Source organism: Petromyzon marinus, chromosome 69, assembly GCF_048934315.1.
Source record: "Petromyzon marinus isolate PM22_M1 ecotype Great Lakes invasive population chromosome 69, UKy_Petmar_22M1.pri1.0, whole genome shotgun sequence".
NCBI lineage: Eukaryota > Metazoa > Chordata > Hyperoartia > Petromyzontiformes > Petromyzontidae > Petromyzon > Petromyzon marinus.
Genome location: NC_133735.1, coordinates 8,169,840 through 8,187,197, shown reverse-complemented (window position 1 = coordinate 8,187,197; position 17,358 = coordinate 8,169,840). Strand labels below are relative to the sequence as shown.

The 17,358-nt window shown below is 57.8% G+C and overlaps 1 protein-coding gene across 2 annotated transcripts in view; it reads left to right on the top strand.

Annotated features, from left to right (window-relative positions):
• Positions 1-1,003: 1,003 nt before the first annotated feature.
• The window catches only part of LOC142906709 (uncharacterized), a 21,583-nt gene continuing 5,228 nt past the window's right edge, over positions 1,004-17,358 (top strand). For both annotated transcript variants that reach the window (XM_076055065.1, XM_076055064.1), the window contains exons 1-6: positions 1,004-1,162; positions 2,837-3,219; positions 5,512-5,880; positions 8,561-9,007; positions 11,646-11,707; positions 14,225-14,291. In XM_076055065.1, coding sequence (XP_075911180.1) covers positions 1,155-1,162; positions 2,837-3,219; positions 5,512-5,880; positions 8,561-8,652 — 852 coding nt within the window. In that variant the 5' untranslated portion in view covers positions 1,004-1,154 and the 3' untranslated portion in view covers positions 8,653-9,007; positions 11,646-11,707; positions 14,225-14,291. The remainder of the gene's footprint in view (positions 1,163-2,836; positions 3,220-5,511; positions 5,881-8,560; positions 9,008-11,645; positions 11,708-14,224; positions 14,292-17,358) is intronic.

The following is a 17,358-nucleotide window of genomic DNA, read 5'->3' as shown; positions in this document are numbered from 1 at the left end:
ATTATTTTATTTAGGTATAAAATAAAATATTATTTTATTCAGGTATAAAATAAAATATTAATGTATACTCTTTGCTTCTTTCGGTAAAGGGGCCGTCCATAAATGACGTCACGTGATTTTTGACCCCTCCCCCCCTCGTCACACGGGGGTCACAAAAAGTCAGACCCCCCCCCGAATATGACGTCACAAAGCTCTGCCCCTCCCCCCTTAAAACCATATTTCCATTTTGAAAATAAAACATGCTTTAAATCGCTTTAAACTATTGTCATTGGAGTGCGTACGCTTGCGAAACGTGGACCCCCCCTAATGGAACATCTTCGCCGGTTAGAAACATTTAGGCTGGCCTGCCTACGATCCATCCTGGGTTTAACCTGCAGGCTGGATTGTGTGAGGAGCTCACAAATCCTTGAAAGATCTGGGCAGGGTCCCATCGGTGAGCTCCTCCGGCAGGCAAGGCTGCGTTGGCTGGGTCACGTAGCCCGCATGCCCAGCCACCGCATGCCGAAACAGCTTTTGTTCGGCCGGATCGAGGGGGCTAAGCGGGCGCGGCACGGGCTAGAGAAGAGATGGAGTGATGTGGTACAGGAGGACGTGGAGCTGAGTGGACTTTCCGATGACCGGTACCAGCGGTGTCAAGATCGGCCTCTGTGGAGGAGGCTCGTGAAGGACGCTACTGGGCAGTTGGAGGCAGTCGCCCTCCAACAACAACGGAGAGCGGAGGAGCGACGCTCACAACAGCGAGCGGAGCGCCGGGTGGCTAAAGCACAGCAGGTTGGCACAGTAGGGGGCACAGGTGGTGCATCAGCCAGTCATCTCAGTCAGTCGACCCGTGGCACCTGGGTCTGCCCCGTGACCTCCTGCCAGCGGGCGTTCGACACTTCACGTGGCCTCAGGGTGCACATGGCCTGGCACAAGCGTCGTGGTGACGTCACCGCCACTTAGTGGCGAATGGCGGTTGTTGTTGTTGTTGTTGTGAGTTAGTGAGTGTGTGAGTTAGTGAGTGTGTGAGTTAGTGTGTGTGAGTGAGTGTGTGAGTGAGTAAGAGTGTGAGTTAGTGTGTGTGAGTTAGTGAGTGTGTGAGTTAGTGAGTTAGTGAGTGTGTGTGTGTCTTCCCGTGTCTCCGCTAGGGGTCGCTTCACTCAACAGCGGTCGCCATGTTAAGGTTCGTGATGTCTCCCCGTGTCTCTGTCTCCCCCGTGTCTCCCGCCTGTCCCCCGTGTCTGTCTCCGTGTGTGTCTCCCCGTGTGTGTCTCCCCGTGTGTGTCTCCCCGTGTCTCTCTGCTGTGTCTCACTCTCCACGTGTCTCTGTCGGGGTCACGGCTGCATGTGGATGCGAGCACTTAGGCCTAGTGGTAGAGGAGCGGGCTAGACGGAGACACGGGAAGACAGGGAGACACGGGGAGACAGGGAGACACGGGGAGACAGAGACACGGGGAGACAGAGACACAGAGACACGGGGAGATAGAGACACGGTGAGACAAACACGGGGAGACAGAGAGACACGGGGAGACAGAGAGACACGGGGAGACAGAGAGACACGGGGAGACACAGAGACACGGGGAGACAGAGACACGGGGAGACAGAGAGACACGGGGAGACAGAGAGACACGGGGAGACACAGAGACACGGGGAGACAGAGACACGGGGAGACAGACACAGAGACACGGGGAGACAGAGACACGGTGAGACAGAGATACGGGGAGACAGAGAGACACGGGGAGACAGAGAGACATGGGGAGACAGAGACACGGGGAGACAGAGAGACACGGGAAGACAGAGAGACACGGGGAGACAGAGACACGGGGAGACAGAGACACGGGGAGACAGAGACACGGGGAGACAGAGACACGGGGAGACAGAGACACGGGAAGACACAGAGACACGGGGAGACAGAGAGACACGGGGAGACAGAGAGACACGGGAAGACAGGGACACGGGGAGACAGGGAGACAAGGGGAGACAGAGACACGGGGAGAGGGACACGCGTAGACAGAGACACGGGGAGACAGAGACATAGAGACATGGGGACACGGGGAGACAGAGACACAGAGACACGGGGAGACAGAGACAAGGGGACACGGGTAGACAGAGACACGGGGAGACAGACACGGGGAGACAGAGAGACACGGGGAGACAGAGAGACACGGGGAGACAGGGAGACACGGGGAGACAGAGACACAGAGACACGGGGAGACAGAGACACGGGGAGACAGAGAGACACGGGGAGACAGGGAGACAAGGGGAGACAGAGACACGGGGAGAGGGACACGCGTAGACAGAGACACGGGGAGACAGAGACATGGGGACACGGGGAGACAGAGACACGGGGAGACAGACACGGGGAGAGGGACACGGGTAGACAGAGACACGGGGAGACAGAGACACGGGGAGACAGAGACACAGAGACACGGGGAGACAGAGGGACACGGGGAGAGGGACACGCGTAGACAGACACGGGGAGACAGAGACACAGGGAGACAGAGACATGGGGAGACAGAGACACAGAGACACGGGGAGACAGAGAGACAGGGAGACAGAGAGATACGGGGAGACAGAGAGACACGGGGAGACAGAGACACAGAGACACGGGGAGACAGAGAGACACGGGGAGACAGAGACACAGAGACACGGGGAGACAGAGAGACACGGGGAGACAGAGACACGTCTTTATTTCTCACGATGATCCGGTGCTTTACCGGCCAACAGCACTTGCCCCAAAACCGATCCAACCCAATCATCGGTGCCGCTGCTCGCTAACGGCACTTGCCCCGACATCCCGTGCAGGCTACGCGGGCGACCTTTGCCTTGACCTTTGCCCGTTGCCTGCCGCCGACAGGATGGCGCTGAGCTTCTGCCCGTTCTGCGGCGGCCAGGTGCAAGAGGCCTTCCACTTCTGCCCTTCGTGCGGCCAGGGCCTCTCGGCCGTGACCACCGCGTGCCGCCTGGCCGGGGCCGGCGGCCCCTCCGCCGGCCACGGCCTCGACCACGGCCTCGACCACGGCCTCGAGCACGGCCTCGAACACGGCCTCGAACACGGCCTCGAACACGGCCTCGAACACGGCCTCGAACACGGCCTCGAACACGGCCTCGAACACGGCCTCGAACACGGCCTCGACCACGGCCGCGGCCACGGCCGCGGCCACGGCCGCGGCCGTGGCCGCAAGCGTCGTCAGCCGCTCCTCGCCGACGACGAGGACGACGCTGGTGCCGGCAGCCCAGGTTCCGAGCGCGTGCGTGTGTGTGAGTGTGCGGCAAAAACAACCCCCTACCTCCTCGTGGTGCCTGACGGGCAACGCTGTCGTGGACAGTGCTGTGGTGGGAAGGGCCAATTACCGAGTGGCCTTTCTTTTCATGGCGTCTGTGACCACCACAGGGGATAAACGGGGGCTCTGGACGGGTGCGAGGGGCTGGTAACCTTCAACTAATTATCACAAAACCACAACGTAAAAAAAATATCTAATGAATAAGCTTGGGCCGGAGGCCCCCTGAGGGACAGGCGTCTATGACGTCTCCTGGCCAAACCCCATTTGGCGGAGCCAGGAGATTGAATTTTTACCCTCGGGGCTCCTCCAGAAACAACAAAAAGCCACTTCGTGTGGCCACGTGGAATGTTCGAACGCTCACTGAGGAGGAGAGGCTGCCACTCCTCTGTCGGGAGCTGGACCGGTACCGCCTGGATCTCTGTGGCATTCAGGAGGTCCGGTGGACCGGCTCTGGCTCCTGTCACACCATGAGGGGTGGACAGTCCTCTATTCGGGGCAGGAGACTACCAAACAACAGGGAGTGGCTCTTCTGAACAAAAGAATGAAGGGGGCGTGGGAGCGTGGCGGTGAGGTGTGGGAAGCTGTAAGCTCCAGGTTACTTTGGGCTCGCCTTCCCATCAACCGGAGGCGAGGAGTGGTGATCGTGGTTACTTATGCCCCCACCAAAAACGAACATCCGTGGAGGGATGCAGGCAAGGCCGATGAGTCAGATGCCTTCTATGACCTCCAGTCACATGTGCTGGCTAAAGTGGCCCCTCGGGATAGAGTCATCTTGTTGGGTGACTTCAATACCCAAGTTGGTCATGATGCTGGTATCTGGTCTGGAGTGATTGGAAGGCATGGGCCAGATCAGCTCATTAAAAACGGTAGGAGGCTGCTAGATTTATGTGCAGCCCATGGGCTGGTAATTACCAACACACTGTTCCGGCATCGGCGCATCCACACAACATCATGGATGCATGCCGGGTCCAAGCAAGAACATCTGCTGGACTACATAGTGACGGATCAGCGGATGTGATCCCATGTCTTTGACACCAGGACCTACTGTGGAGCTGATCTGCCCTCTGACCATCGACTTGTCATCTGTAAGATGCACCTGCCATTCTTCCACTCCGGAGGCTTCGTGAAGGACGCTGCTGCTGGGCGGTGCCAGGCTAGGTGCACCTTGAAGCTGCTGGGCCACTCGGAGGCAGTCGTCCTCCAGCAACAAGGGAGCGGAGCGCCGGGCGGATAAAACACAGCGGGTTGGCACAGTGGGGGGCACAGCTGGTGGTGCATCGGCCAGTAGTCATCTCAGTTAGTCAACCAGTGGCACCTGCTGGGTCTGTCCCGTGACCTCTTCCTCCTGCACCTAGCCTGGCACAGCAGTCAGCCAGTGGCACCTGCTGGGTCTGTCCCGTAACCTCCTCCTCCTGCACCTAGCCTGGCACAGCAGTCAACCCATGGCACCTGCTGGGTCTGTCCCGTGACCTCCTCCTCATGCACCTAGCCTGGCACAGCAGTCAATCCACGGCAACTGGCTGGGTCTGTCCCGTGACCTCCTCCTGCACCTAGCCTGGCACAGCAGTCAACCCATGGCACCTGCTGGGTCTGTCCCGTGACCTCCTGCACGCGGGCGTTCGACACTTTACGTGGCCTCAAGGTGCACATGGCCTGGCACAAGCGTCGTGGTGACGTCACCGCAACTTAGTGGCGAATGGCGGTTGTTGTGTGAGTGTGTGAGTGAGTGTGTGATTGAGTGAGTGTGTGAGTGAGTGTGTGACAGAGTGAGTGTGTGACTGAGTGAGTGGGTGATTGAGTGTGTGACTGAGTGTGTGAGTGAGTGTGTGATTGAGTGTGTGAGTGTGTAAGTGAGTGAGTGTGTGAGTGAGTGTGTGACTGAGTGAGTGTGTGACTGAGTGTGTGATTGAGTGTGTGACTGAGTGTGTGAGTGAGTGTGTGAGTGTGTGTGTGAGTGAGTGTGTGACTGAGTGAGTGTGTGACTGAGTGAGTGTGTGACTGAGTGAGTGTTTGACTGAGTGAGTGTGTGATTGAGTGTGTGAGTGAATCGCTGAGTCACTTAGCTGAGTGAATTGCTGAGTGAGTGAATGAGACTTCTCTATCCTGATCTCTCCCTCCCCCTCCCCCACCTCCCTCCCCCACCCCCCCACCTCCCCCCCCACCTCCCTCCCCCCCACCTCCCTCCCCCCCACCTCCCTCCCCCCCACCTCCCTCCCCCCCCACCTCCCCCCCTCCCCCTCCACCACAGCCGCATCTCCTCCGGCGAGGCGAGGGCTGCGGTGGTGCAGGCCGCCGGCCGAATCTCCCGTCGCCGGCGCCGGCACCGCGGACCCCGGCGTGGCCGGCGTGGCCGGCGTGGCCGGCGTGGCCGGCGTGGCCGGCGTGGCCGGCGTGGCCGGCGCCGGGCCCGCCGGCACGCCCGGGGAGACGCGGCGCAAGTCGGTGGCGTTTGCGCCGATCGGCAGACAGAAGCCGCCGCTGTCGCCGCCGGCTGAGCCGCCGCCACCACAGCCGACGCCGACGCCGGCACCGGCGGTGGTGGCGGTGGCGGTGGCTCAGCCGGCGGTGGTGGTGACGCGAGATGCCAGGATGGAGTTGACGCCGACTGCCGCGTCCGGTGAGCGTGGGGCGGTGAGCGTGGGGCGGTGAGCGTGGGGGGGTGAGTGGCTGGGTGAGTGAGTGGCTGGGTGAGTGGCTGGGTGAGCGAGTTGGTGAGTGGTTGGGTGAGTGGCTGGGTGAGTGAGTGGCTGGGTGAGTGAGTGGCTGGGTGAGTGAGTGGCTGGGTGAGTGGCTGGGTGAGCGAGTTGGTGAGTGGTTGGGTGAGTGACTGGGTGAGTGAGTGGCTGGGTGAGTGAGTGGCTGGGTGAGTGAGTGGCTGGGTGAGTGGCTGGGTGAGCGAGTTGGTGAGTGGTTGGGTGAGTGACTGGGTGAGTGAGTGGCTGGGTGAGCGAGTTGGTGAGTGGTTGGGTGAGTGGCTGGGTGAGCGAGTTAGTGAGTGGGTGAGTGAGTGGCTGGGTGAGTGGGTGGCTGGGTGAGCGAGTTGGTGAGTGGTTGGATGAGTGGCTGGGTGAGCGAGTTAGTGAGTGGGTGAGTGAGTGGCTGGGTGAGTGAGTGGCTGGGTGAGTGGGTGGCTGGGTGAGTGAGTGGCTGGGTGAGCGAGTTAGTGAGTGGGTGGGTGAGTGAGTGGCTGGGTGAGTGAGTGGCTGGGTGAGTGAGTGGCTGGGTGAGCGAGTGGATGGGTGAGTGGCTGAGTAAGTGGGTGGCTGGGTGAGCGAGTAGGTGAGTGGCTGAGTGAGTGAGTGAGTGGCTGGGTGAGCGAGTAGGTGAGTGGCTGAGTGAGTGAGTGGCTGGGTGAGCGAGTAGGTGAGTGGCTGAGTGAGTGAGTGGCTGGGTGAGCGAGTTGGTGAGTGGGTGGGTGAGTGGCTGAGTAAGTGGGTGGCTGGGTGAGCGAGTAGGTGAGTGGCTGAGTGAGTGGGTCGGTGAGTGAGTGGCTGAGTAAGTGGGTAGGCGAGTGGGTGAGCAAGTAGGTGAGTGGCTGAGTGAGTGGCTGAGTAAGTGGGTGGGCGAGTGGGTGAGCGAGTAGGTGAGTGGCTGCGTGAGTGGGTCGGTGAGTGAGTAGGTGAGTGGCTGAGTGGTTGAGTGAGTGGCTGAGTGAGTGAGTTGGTGAGTGCGTGGGTGAGTGAGTGAGTGGCTGAGTGGTTGAGTGAGTGGCTGAGTGAGTGAGTTGGTGAGTGAGTGGCTGAGTGAGTGAGTGGCTGAGTGAGTGAGTTGGTGAGTGGGTGGGTGAGTGAGTGACTGAGTGGCTGAGTGAGTGAGTTGGTGAGTGGGTGGGTGAGTGAATAGGTGAGTGGCTGAGTGAATGAGTAGGTGGGTGAGTGAGTAGGTGAGTGGCTGAGTGAGTAAGTGGGTGGGTGAGTAGGTGAGTGGCTGAGTGAGTGAGTGGGTGAGTGGCTGAGTGAGTGAGTAAGCAGGTGGGTGAGTAGGTGTGTGGCTGAGTGAGTAGCTGAGTGACTAGCTGAGTGGCTGAGTGAGTAGCTGAGTGACTAGCTGAGCGAGTGAGTGAGTGGGTGAGTGGCTGAGTGACTAGCTGAGTGAGTGGGTGAGTAGCTGAGTGAGTAGCTGAGTGAGTGAGTGAGTAGCTGGTGACTAGCTGAGTGAATGGGTGAGTAGCTGAGTGACTAGCTGAGTGAGTAGCTGAGTAGCCGAGTGACTATCTGAGTGAGTAGCTGAGCGAGTAAGTGAGTAGCTGAGTGAGTAGCTGAGCGAGTGAGTGGGTGAGTAGCTGAGTGATTAGCTGAGTGAGTAGCTGAGTGAGTGAGTAGCTGAGTGAGTAGCTGAGTGAGTGAGTGGGTGAGTAGCTGAGTGACTAGCTGAGTGAGTGGGTGAGTAGCTGAGTGACTAGCTGAGTGAGTAGCTGAGTGAGTAGCTGAGCGAGTGAGTGGGTGAGTAGCTGAGTGAGTAGCTGATTGAGTGAGTAGCTGAGTGACTAGCTGAGTAGCTGAGTGACTAGCTGAGTGAGTGGATGAGTAGCTGAGTGACTAGCTGAGTGAGTAGCTGAGTGAGTGGGTGAGTAGCTGAGTGACTAGCTGAGTGACTAGCTGAGTGAGTAGCTGAGTGACTAGCAAGTAGCTGAGTGAGTACCTAAGCGAGTGGGTGAGTAGCTGAGTGACTAGCTAAGTAGCTGAGTGAGTAGCTGAGTGAGTGGCTGAGTGACTAGCTGAGCGAGTGAGTAGCTGAGTGAGTAGCTGAGTGAGTAGCTGAGTGAGTGAGTAGCTGAGTGAGTAGCTGAGTGAGTGAGTAGCTGAGCGAGTGAGTGAGTAGCTGAGTGAGTAGCTGAGCGAGTAGCTGAGCGAGTGAGTGAGTAGCTGAGCGAGTAGCTGAGTGAGTGAGTGAGTAGCTGAGTGAGTAGCTGAGTGAGTAGCTGAGCGAGTGAGTGAGTAGCTGAGCGAGTAGCTGAGTGAGTAGCTGAGTGAGTGAGTGGGTGAGTGGCTGAGTGAATGAGTGAGTAGCTGAGTGACTAGCTGAGTGATTGAGTAGCTGAGCGAGTAGCTGAGCGAGTAGCTGAGCGAGTAGCTGAGCAAGTGAGTGGGTGAGTGGCTGAGTGAATGAGTGAGTAGCTGAGTGACTAGCTGAGTGAGCGAGTAGCTGAGCGAGTGGGTGAGTAGCTGAGCGAGTAGCTGAGTGAGTGAGTGGGTGAGTGAGTGACTAGCTGAGTGAGTGAGTGAGTAGCTGAGTGAGTGAGTAGCTGAGCGAGTAGCTGAGCGAGTGGGTGGGGTTGGCACGACCCCCCGGTGCAGTGCCCAAGCCACGTGCCCCCAAGCGGTGGAGTGGGGTGGAGTTGCCGCTCACTCCGCTGGACGGCGAGGAGCTGGAGGACATCACTGGGTGAGTGAGTAGCTGAGTGAGTGGGTGAGTAGCTGAGTGAGTAGCTGAGTGAGTGAGTTGCTGAGCGAGTAGCTGAGCGAGTGAGTGGGTGAGTGGCTGAGTGAATGAGTGAGTAGCTGAGTGACTAGCTGAGTGAGTGGGTGAGTAGCTGAGTGAGTAGCTGAGTGAGTAGCTGAGCGAGTGGGTGGGGTTGGCACGACCCCCCGGTGCAGTGCCCAAGCCACGTGCCCCCAAGCGGTGGAGTGGGGTGGAGTTGCCGCTCACTCCGCTGGACGGCGAGGAGCTGGAGGACATCACTGGGCGGCGCTGGGCACTGGGCGAGCTGCTCACCCATGGCGACTCGACACAGCTCTACCTGGGTGAGCACCAGCGTCCACCGCTCGCTCGTCCACCGCTCGCTGTGTGTGTCTGTGTGTGTGTGCGGTTTCAGGAAAGGGCGGTCCTGCACAGATGCCATATTTTCTGTCCGTCTGCTACAGCAGAGGTGTAGGGAATTCCAACAAGACCTACATCTCTGCTTTATTGACCTGGTCAAGGCCTATGATACCATCAGTATGCCTGGGCTCTGGGTTGTTCTTCGTGCTTTTGGAGTCCCTGACCCTCTGCTCACGATCATTAAGGACCTTCATGATGGTGAGCGGGCCCGGGTAAAACTACGTGGCCGGGAGTCAGAGCCATTCCCTGTACACCTTGGGGTGCGACAGGGATGTCCTCTGGCTCCCACATTATTTAACATCTATTTTGACCACGTAGTTCGTGAAGCCTTCAATAGCTGTACCGGGGGAATCTCCATGTGGTACAGATATAATGGGAGGCTGATCGATGCCCGGGTGCGGTCAAGGGATGGCTGCCTATTGCTCAACCACGTTATGTATGCCGATGATTTGGTAATAGCTGCTCATTCAGAGGAGGAGTTGGATACGCTGCTGCTGAGACTGGAGCGTGCCACTAAGAGGTGGGGCCTTACCATCAGCCCCACCAAAACTAAGCACCTGCTTGGGTATTTTGTACCATCGGACACTCCACCCCCACAACTCCCAATCGGTGATGGGGCAGTTGTGGAGAGAGTGGAGAGTTTCCCATACCTGGGCAGTGTGCTTATGACTGGCTCCAGTTTAACAGCAGAGGTCTCACTCCGAATCAGTTGAGCGGCAATATCTTTTCATCGGTTGCGTAACGCTGTGTGGAAGCTACTTGGTCTGTCGCTCCGCACTAAGCTTCAGGTCTTCTCGGCCACGGTCATTCCCTCCCTTCTCTACGCTTGCGAAACGTGGACCCCCCTAATGGAACGTCTTCGCCGGTTAGAAACATTTAGGCTGGCCTGCCTACGATCCATCCTGGGTTTAACCAGACTTGATTGTGTGAGGAGCTCACAAATCCTTGAAAGATCTGGGCAAGGTCCCATCGGTGAGCTCCTCCGGCGGGCAAGGCTGCGATGGCTGGGTCATGTAGCCCGCATGCCCAGCCACCGCATGCCGAAACAGCTTTTGTTCGGCCGGATTGAGGGGGCTAAGCGGGCGCGGCACGGGCTAGAGAAGAGATGGAGTGATGTGGTACGGGAGGACGTGGAGCTGAGTGGACTTGCCGATGACCGGTACCAGCGGTGTCAAGATCGGCTTCTGTGGAGGAGGCTCGTGAAGGACGCTACTGGGCAGTTGGAGGTAGTCGCCCTCCAACAACAACGGAGGGCGGAGGAGCGACGCTCAGAACAACGAGCGGAGCGCCGGGTGGCTAAAGCACAGCAGGTTGGCACAGTAGGGGGCACAGGTGGTGCATCAGCCAGTGATCTCAGTCAGTCGACCCATGGCACCTGGGTCTGCCCCGTGACCTCCTGCCAGCGGGCGTTCGACACGTCACGTGGCCTCAGGGTGCACATAGCCTGGCACAAGCGTCGTGGTGACGTCACCGTCACTTAGTGGCTAATGGCGGTTGTTGTTGTGAGTGTGTGTGTCTGTGTGTGTGTCTGTGAGTGTGTCTGTGTGTGTGAGTGTGTGTGAGTGTGTGTCTGTGTGTCCGTGTGAGTGATTGTGTGTCTGTGTGTGTGAGTGTATCTGTGTGTGTGTGAGTGTGTGAGTGCATCTGTGTGTGTGTGAGTCTGTGTGTGTGAGTGTGTGTCTGTGTGTCCGTGTGTGTGTGTGAGTGTGCGTGTCTGTGTGTATGAGTCTGTGTATCTGTGTGTGTGTGTATGAGTGTATCTGTGTGTGTGTGTCTGTGTGTCCGTGTGAGTGATTGTGTGTCCGTGTGTGTGAGTGTGTGTGTAGCGGTTAGCGCTACGCTGCGCTATGAACCTGGCGACCCGGGTTCGATTCCCGCTCACGGCCAACACCAGTGACGATTATCTGAACCGGTCCCGGGCCTCCCCTAGCTCGACTCAGCCTCAAATGAGTACCTGGTGCGATGTGTAAACATCGTCACTAGGGAGACAAAGGCGGCCGGGCGTGGTGGTGCTGGTAGCCACCCACCCCCTCATGTGCCACAGTGCCGGTAGCCTTCCTAGGTGCTGCTGCTACTCGCTAACAGCACTTGCCCCTACAGTCTGTTGAGGCTACACGGGGGATCTTTGTCTTTGTGCTCGCTAACAGTACTTGCCCCTGCAGTCTGTGAAGGCTACACCGGGGATCTTTGTCTTTGTAGGTGCTGCTCGCTAACAGCACTTGCCCCTACAGTCTGTTGAGGCTACACGGGGGGTCTTTGTCTTTGTAGGTGCTGCTCGCTAACAGCACTTGCCCCTACAGTCTGTTGAGGCTACACGGGGGATCTTTGTCTTTGTAGGTGCTGCTCGCTAACAGCACTTGCCCCTACAGTCTGTTGAGGCTACACGGGGGGTCTTTGTCTTTGTAGGTGCTGCTCGCTAACAGCACTTGCCCCTACAGTCTGTTGAGGCTACACGGGGGATCTTTGTCTTTGTAGGTGCTGCTCGCTAACAGCACTTGCCCCTACAGTCTGTTGAGGCTACACGGGGGATCTTTGTCTCTGTGTGTGTGCGTGGGAGAGTAGCACAGAAGCTGACGGGCCGATCAGCTGGGGACCAGGGAAGTGCAGAACACCTCATCAAAATCGTACGCAGATCGCTCCCCTGTCACTCTTCGAAAGCTGCTGCTGCTGCTACTGCTGCTGCTACTACTGCTGCTACTGCTACAACTACTGCTGCTACTGCTGCTGCTGCCGCTGTTGCTACTGCTGCTACTGCTACAACTACTGCTGCTACTGCTACTACTACTGCTGCTGCTGCTGCTACTGCTGCTACTACTGCTGCTGCTGCTGCCACTGCTACTGCTGCTGCTACTGCTGCTGCTGCTACTGCTGCTGCTATTGCTACTACTGCTGCTGCCGCCGCTGCTGCTGCTGCTACTGCTGCTACTGCTGCTGCTACTGCTGCTGCTACTACTGCTGCTGCTGCTACTGCTGCTGCTGCTACTGCTGCTGCTGCTGCCGTGGATGCTGTTGCCGCGAACTTCACTGACTCAGTCGCTCCCCATCCTGCTCCTCCTCCTCCTCCGCCCGTGTTGAGGACTGATTCACTGTCTCACCGCCACCGCCACCACGCTGTGTCTAACCATCAACACCACCATACTGCAGATCACAACGACACACTCACTCAACCACTCACTCACTCACTCAACCACTCACTCACTCACTCAACCACTCACTCACTCACTCAACCACTCACTCACTCACTCAACCACTCACTCACTCACTCAACCACTCACTCACTCACTCAACCACTCACTCACGCAACGACTCACTCACTCAACGACTCACTCACTCACTCAACCACTCACTCACTCACTCAACCACTCACTCACTCACTCAACGACTCACTCACTCACTCAACCACTCACTCACTCACTCAACGACTCACTCACTCACTCAACCACTCTCTCACTCACTCAACCACTCACTCACTCACTCAACCACTCACTCACTCACTCAACCACTCACTCACTCACTCAACCACTCACTCACTCACTCAACCACTCACTCACTCACTCAACCACTCACTCACTCACTCAACCACTCACTCACTCACTCAACGACTCACTCACTCACTCAACCACTCACTCAACCACTCACTCACTCACTCAACCACTCACTCACTCACTCAACCACTCACTCACTCACTCAACCACTCACTCACTCACTCAACCACTCACTCACTCACTCAACCACCCATCCACTCACTCAACCACCCATCCACTCACTCACTCAACCACCCATCCACTCACTCACTCAACCACCCATCCACTCACTCACTCAACCACCCATCCACTCACTCAACCACCCATCCACTCACTCACTCAACCACCCATCCACTCACTCACTCAACCACCCACTCACTCAACCACCCATCCACTCATTCACTCACTCAACCACTCATCTACTCACTCTCTCAACCACCCATCCATTCACTCACTCAACCACTCACTCACTCAACCACCCATCCACTCACTCACTCACTCAACCACCTATCCACTTACTCACTCAACCACCCATCCACTCACTCAACCACCCATCCACTCACTCACTCAACCACCCATCCACTCACTCAACCACCCATCCACTCACTCACTCACCACTCACCACTCACCCACTCACCACTCACCCACTCACCGCACACCCACTCACCACTCACCCACTCACCACACACCCACTCACCACTCACCCACTCACTCACCACTCACCCACTCACCACTCACCCACTCACCACACACCCACTCACCCACTCACCACTCACCCACACACCACTCACCCATTCACCACTCACCCACACACCACTCACCCACTCACCCACTCACTCACTCACCACTCACCCACTCACCACTCACCACCCACCACCCACCACTCACCACCCACCACCCACCACTCACCCACTCACCACTCACCCACTCACCACTCACCCACTCACCACTCACCACCCACCACCCACCACTTACCACTCACCACTCACCACTGACCCACTTACCACTCACCCACTCACCCACTCACTCACCCACTCACCACTCACCCACTCGCCCACTCACCCACTCACCACTCACCCACTCACCACACACCGACTCACCACTCGCCCACACACCACTCACCCACTCACCACTCACCACTCACCCACTCACCCACTCACCACTCACCCACTCGCTCACCCACTCACCACTCACCCACACACCACTCACCCACTCACCACTCACCCACTCACCACTCACCCACTCACCACTCACCCACTCGCTCACCCACTCACCACTCACCCACACACCACTCACCCACTCACCCACTCACCCACTCACCCACTTACCACTCACCCACTCACCATCATGATACATATTAAAATCGTGAATGAGTATTGTTGATGTCATCATTACGAGTGTGTTGTTGTTGTTACAGTGAGTTTGTGATGATGTCATCATTGCGAGTGTGTTGTTGTTACAGTGAGTTTGTGATGTCATAATTACGAGTGTGTTGTTGTTACAGTGAGTTTGTGATGTCATCATTACGAGTGTGTTGTTGTTACAGTGAGTTTGTGATGATGTCATCATTACTAGTGTGTTGTTGTTACAGTGAGTTTGTGATGTTGTCATCATCAGGGTCCAAAGGATGGAACCGTCTACACTGAGCTCAATTTCTACCAGAGAGTGGCCAGGCCAGACATCGGTTAGTGTGTCTCCTGTCTCCACGTGTGTCTCCACGTGTGTCTCCTGTCTCCACGTGTGTCTCCACGTGTGTCTCCACGTGTGTCTCCACGTGTGTCTCTCCACGTGTCTCCACGTGTCTCCACGTGTGTGTCTCCACGTGTGTCTCTCCACGGTGTCTCCACGTGTGTCTCCTGTCTCCACGTGTGTCTCCACGTGTGTCTCTCCACGTGTGTGTCTCCACGTGTGTCTCCTGTCTCCACGTGTGTCTCCACGTGTGTCTCCTGTCTCCACGTGTGTCTCCTGTCTCCACGTGTGTCTCCACGTGTGTCTCCTGTCTCCACGTGTGTCTCCACGTGTGTCTCCTGTCTCCACGTGTGTCTCCACGTGTGTGTCTCCTGTCTCCACGTGTGTCTCCACGTGTGTCTCTCCACGTGTCTCCACGTGTCTCCACGTGTGTGTCTCCACGTGTGTCTCCACGTGTGTCTCCACGAGTGTGTCTCCACGTGTGTCTCCCTGTCTCCACGTGTGAGTCTCCACGTGTCTCCCTGTCTCCACGTGTGAGTCTCCACATGTGTGTCTCCCCGTGTGTCTCCTGTCTGCACGTGTGTGTCTCCACGTGTCTCCACATGTGTCTCCCTATCTCCACATGTGTCTCCCTGTCTCCACGTGTGTCTCCTGTCTCCACGTGTCTCCACGTGTGTCTCCACGTGTGTCTCCACGTGTGTCTCCTGTCTCCACGTGTGTCTCCACGTGTGTCTCCACGTGTGTCTCCACGTGTGTGTCTCCACGTGTGTCTCCTGTCTCCACGTGTGTCTCCACGTGTGTCTCCACGTGTGTGTCTCCACGTGTGTCTCCCTGTCTCCACGTGTGAGTCTCCACGTGTGTCTCCCTGTCTCCACGTGTCTCCACGTGTGTGTCTCCACGTGTGTCTCCTGTCTGCACGTGTGTGTCTCCACGTGTCTCCACGTGTGTCTCCCTGTCTCCACGTGTGTCTCCTGTCTCCACGTGTGTCTCCACGTGTGTCTCCCTGTCTCCACGTGTCTCCACGTGTGTCTCCACGTGTGTCTCCACGTGTGTGTCTCCTGTCTCCACGTGTGTCTCCACGTGTGTCTCCACGTGTGTCTCCCTGTCTCCACGTGTGTCTCCTGTCTCCACGTGTGTCTCCACGTGTGTGTCTCCACGTGTGTCTCCACGTGTGTGTCTCCTGTCTCCACGTGTGTCTCCACGTGTGTCTCCACGTGTGTCTCCACGTGTCTCCACGAGTGTGTCTCCACGTGTGTGTCTCCACGTGTGTCTCCACGTGTGTCTCCACGTGTGTCTCCCTGTCTCCACGTGTCTCTCCCTGTCTCTCGCTGTCTCCACGTGTCTCTCCACGTGTCTCTCCACGTGTCTCTCCACCTGTGTCTCCACGTGTCTCCACGTGTGTCTCCACGTGTCTCCACGTGTGTCTCCACGTGTGTCTCCACGTGTCTCTCCCTGTCTCCACGTGTCTCCACGTGTCTCTCCCCCGCGTCTCTCACCCCGCGTCTCTCCCCATCTCCCTGTCTCCCCCGCGTCTCTCCCCATGTCTCTCCCCATGTCCCTGTCTCCCCCGCATCTCTCCACGTGTCTCCCCCGCGTCTCTCCATGTCCCTGTCTCCCCCGCGTCTCTCCCCATGTCTCTCCCCATGTCTCCCCCCGCGTCTCTCCCCATGTCTCTCCCCATGTCTCCCCCCGCGTCTCTCCCCATGTCTCTCCCCATGTCTCTCCCCATGTCTCTCCCCATGTCTCTCCCCATGTCTCTCCCCATGTCTCTCCCCATGTCTCCCCCCATGTCTCTCTCCATGTCTCTCTCCATGTCTCTCCCCATGTCTCTCCCCATGTCTCTCCCCATGTCTCTCCCCATGTCTCTCCCCATGTCTCTCCCCATGTCTCTCCCCGCGTCTCTCCCCATGTCTCTCCCCATGTCTCCCCCCGCGTCTCTCCCCATGTCTCTCCCCATGTCTCCCCCCGCGTCTCTCCCCATGTCTCTCCCCATGTCTCTCCCCATGTCTCTCCCCATGTCTCTCCCCATGTCTCTCCCCATGTCTCTCCCCATGTCTCCCCCCATGTCTCTCTCCATGTCTCTCTCCATGTCTCTCCCCATGTCTCTCCCCATGTCTCTCCCCATGTCTCTCCCCATGTCTCTCCCCATGTCTCTCCCCATGTCTCCCCCCGCGTCTCTCCCCATGTCTCTCCCCATGTCTCCCCCCGCGTCTCTCCCCATGTCTCTCCCCATGTCTCCCCCCATGTCTCTCTCCATGTCTCTCCCCATGTCTCTCCCCATGTCTCTCCCCATGTCTCTCCCCATGTCTCTCTCCATGTCTCTCCCCATGTCTCTCTCCATGTCTCTCTCCCCATGTCTCTCCCCATGTCTCTCCCCATGTCTCTCCCCATGTCTCTCCCCATGTCTCTCCCCATGTCTCTCCCCATGTCTCTCCCCATGTCTCTCTCCCCATGTCTCTCCCCATGTCTCTCCCCATGTCTCTCCCCATGTCTCTCCCCATGTCTCTCCCCATGTCTCTCCCCATGTCTCTCTCCATGTCTCTCCCCATGTCTCTCTCCATGTCTCTCTCCCCATGTCTCTCCCCATGTCTCTCCCCATGTCTCTCCCCATGTCTCTCCCCATGTCTCTCCCCATGTCTCTCCCCATGTCTTTCCCCATGTCTCTCTCCATGTCTCTCTCCCCATGTCTCTCCCCATGTCTCTCCCCATGTCTCTCCCCATGTCTCCCCCCGCGTCTCCCCCCGCGTCTCTCCCCCCGCGTCTCTCCCCATGTCTCTCCCCATGTCTCTCCCCATGTCTCTCCCCATGTCTCTCCCCATGTCTCTCCCCATGTCTCTCCCCCCGCGTCTCTCCCCATGTCTCTCCCCATGTCTCTCCCCATGTCTCTCCCCATGTCTCTCCCCATGTCTCTCCCCATGTCTCTCCCCATGTCTCTCCCCATGTCTCTCCCCATGTCTCTCCCCATGTCTCTCCCCATGTCTCTCCCCATGTCTCTCCCCATGTCTCTCCCCATGTCTCTCCCCATGTCTCTCCCCATGTCTCTCCCCATGTCTCTCCCCATG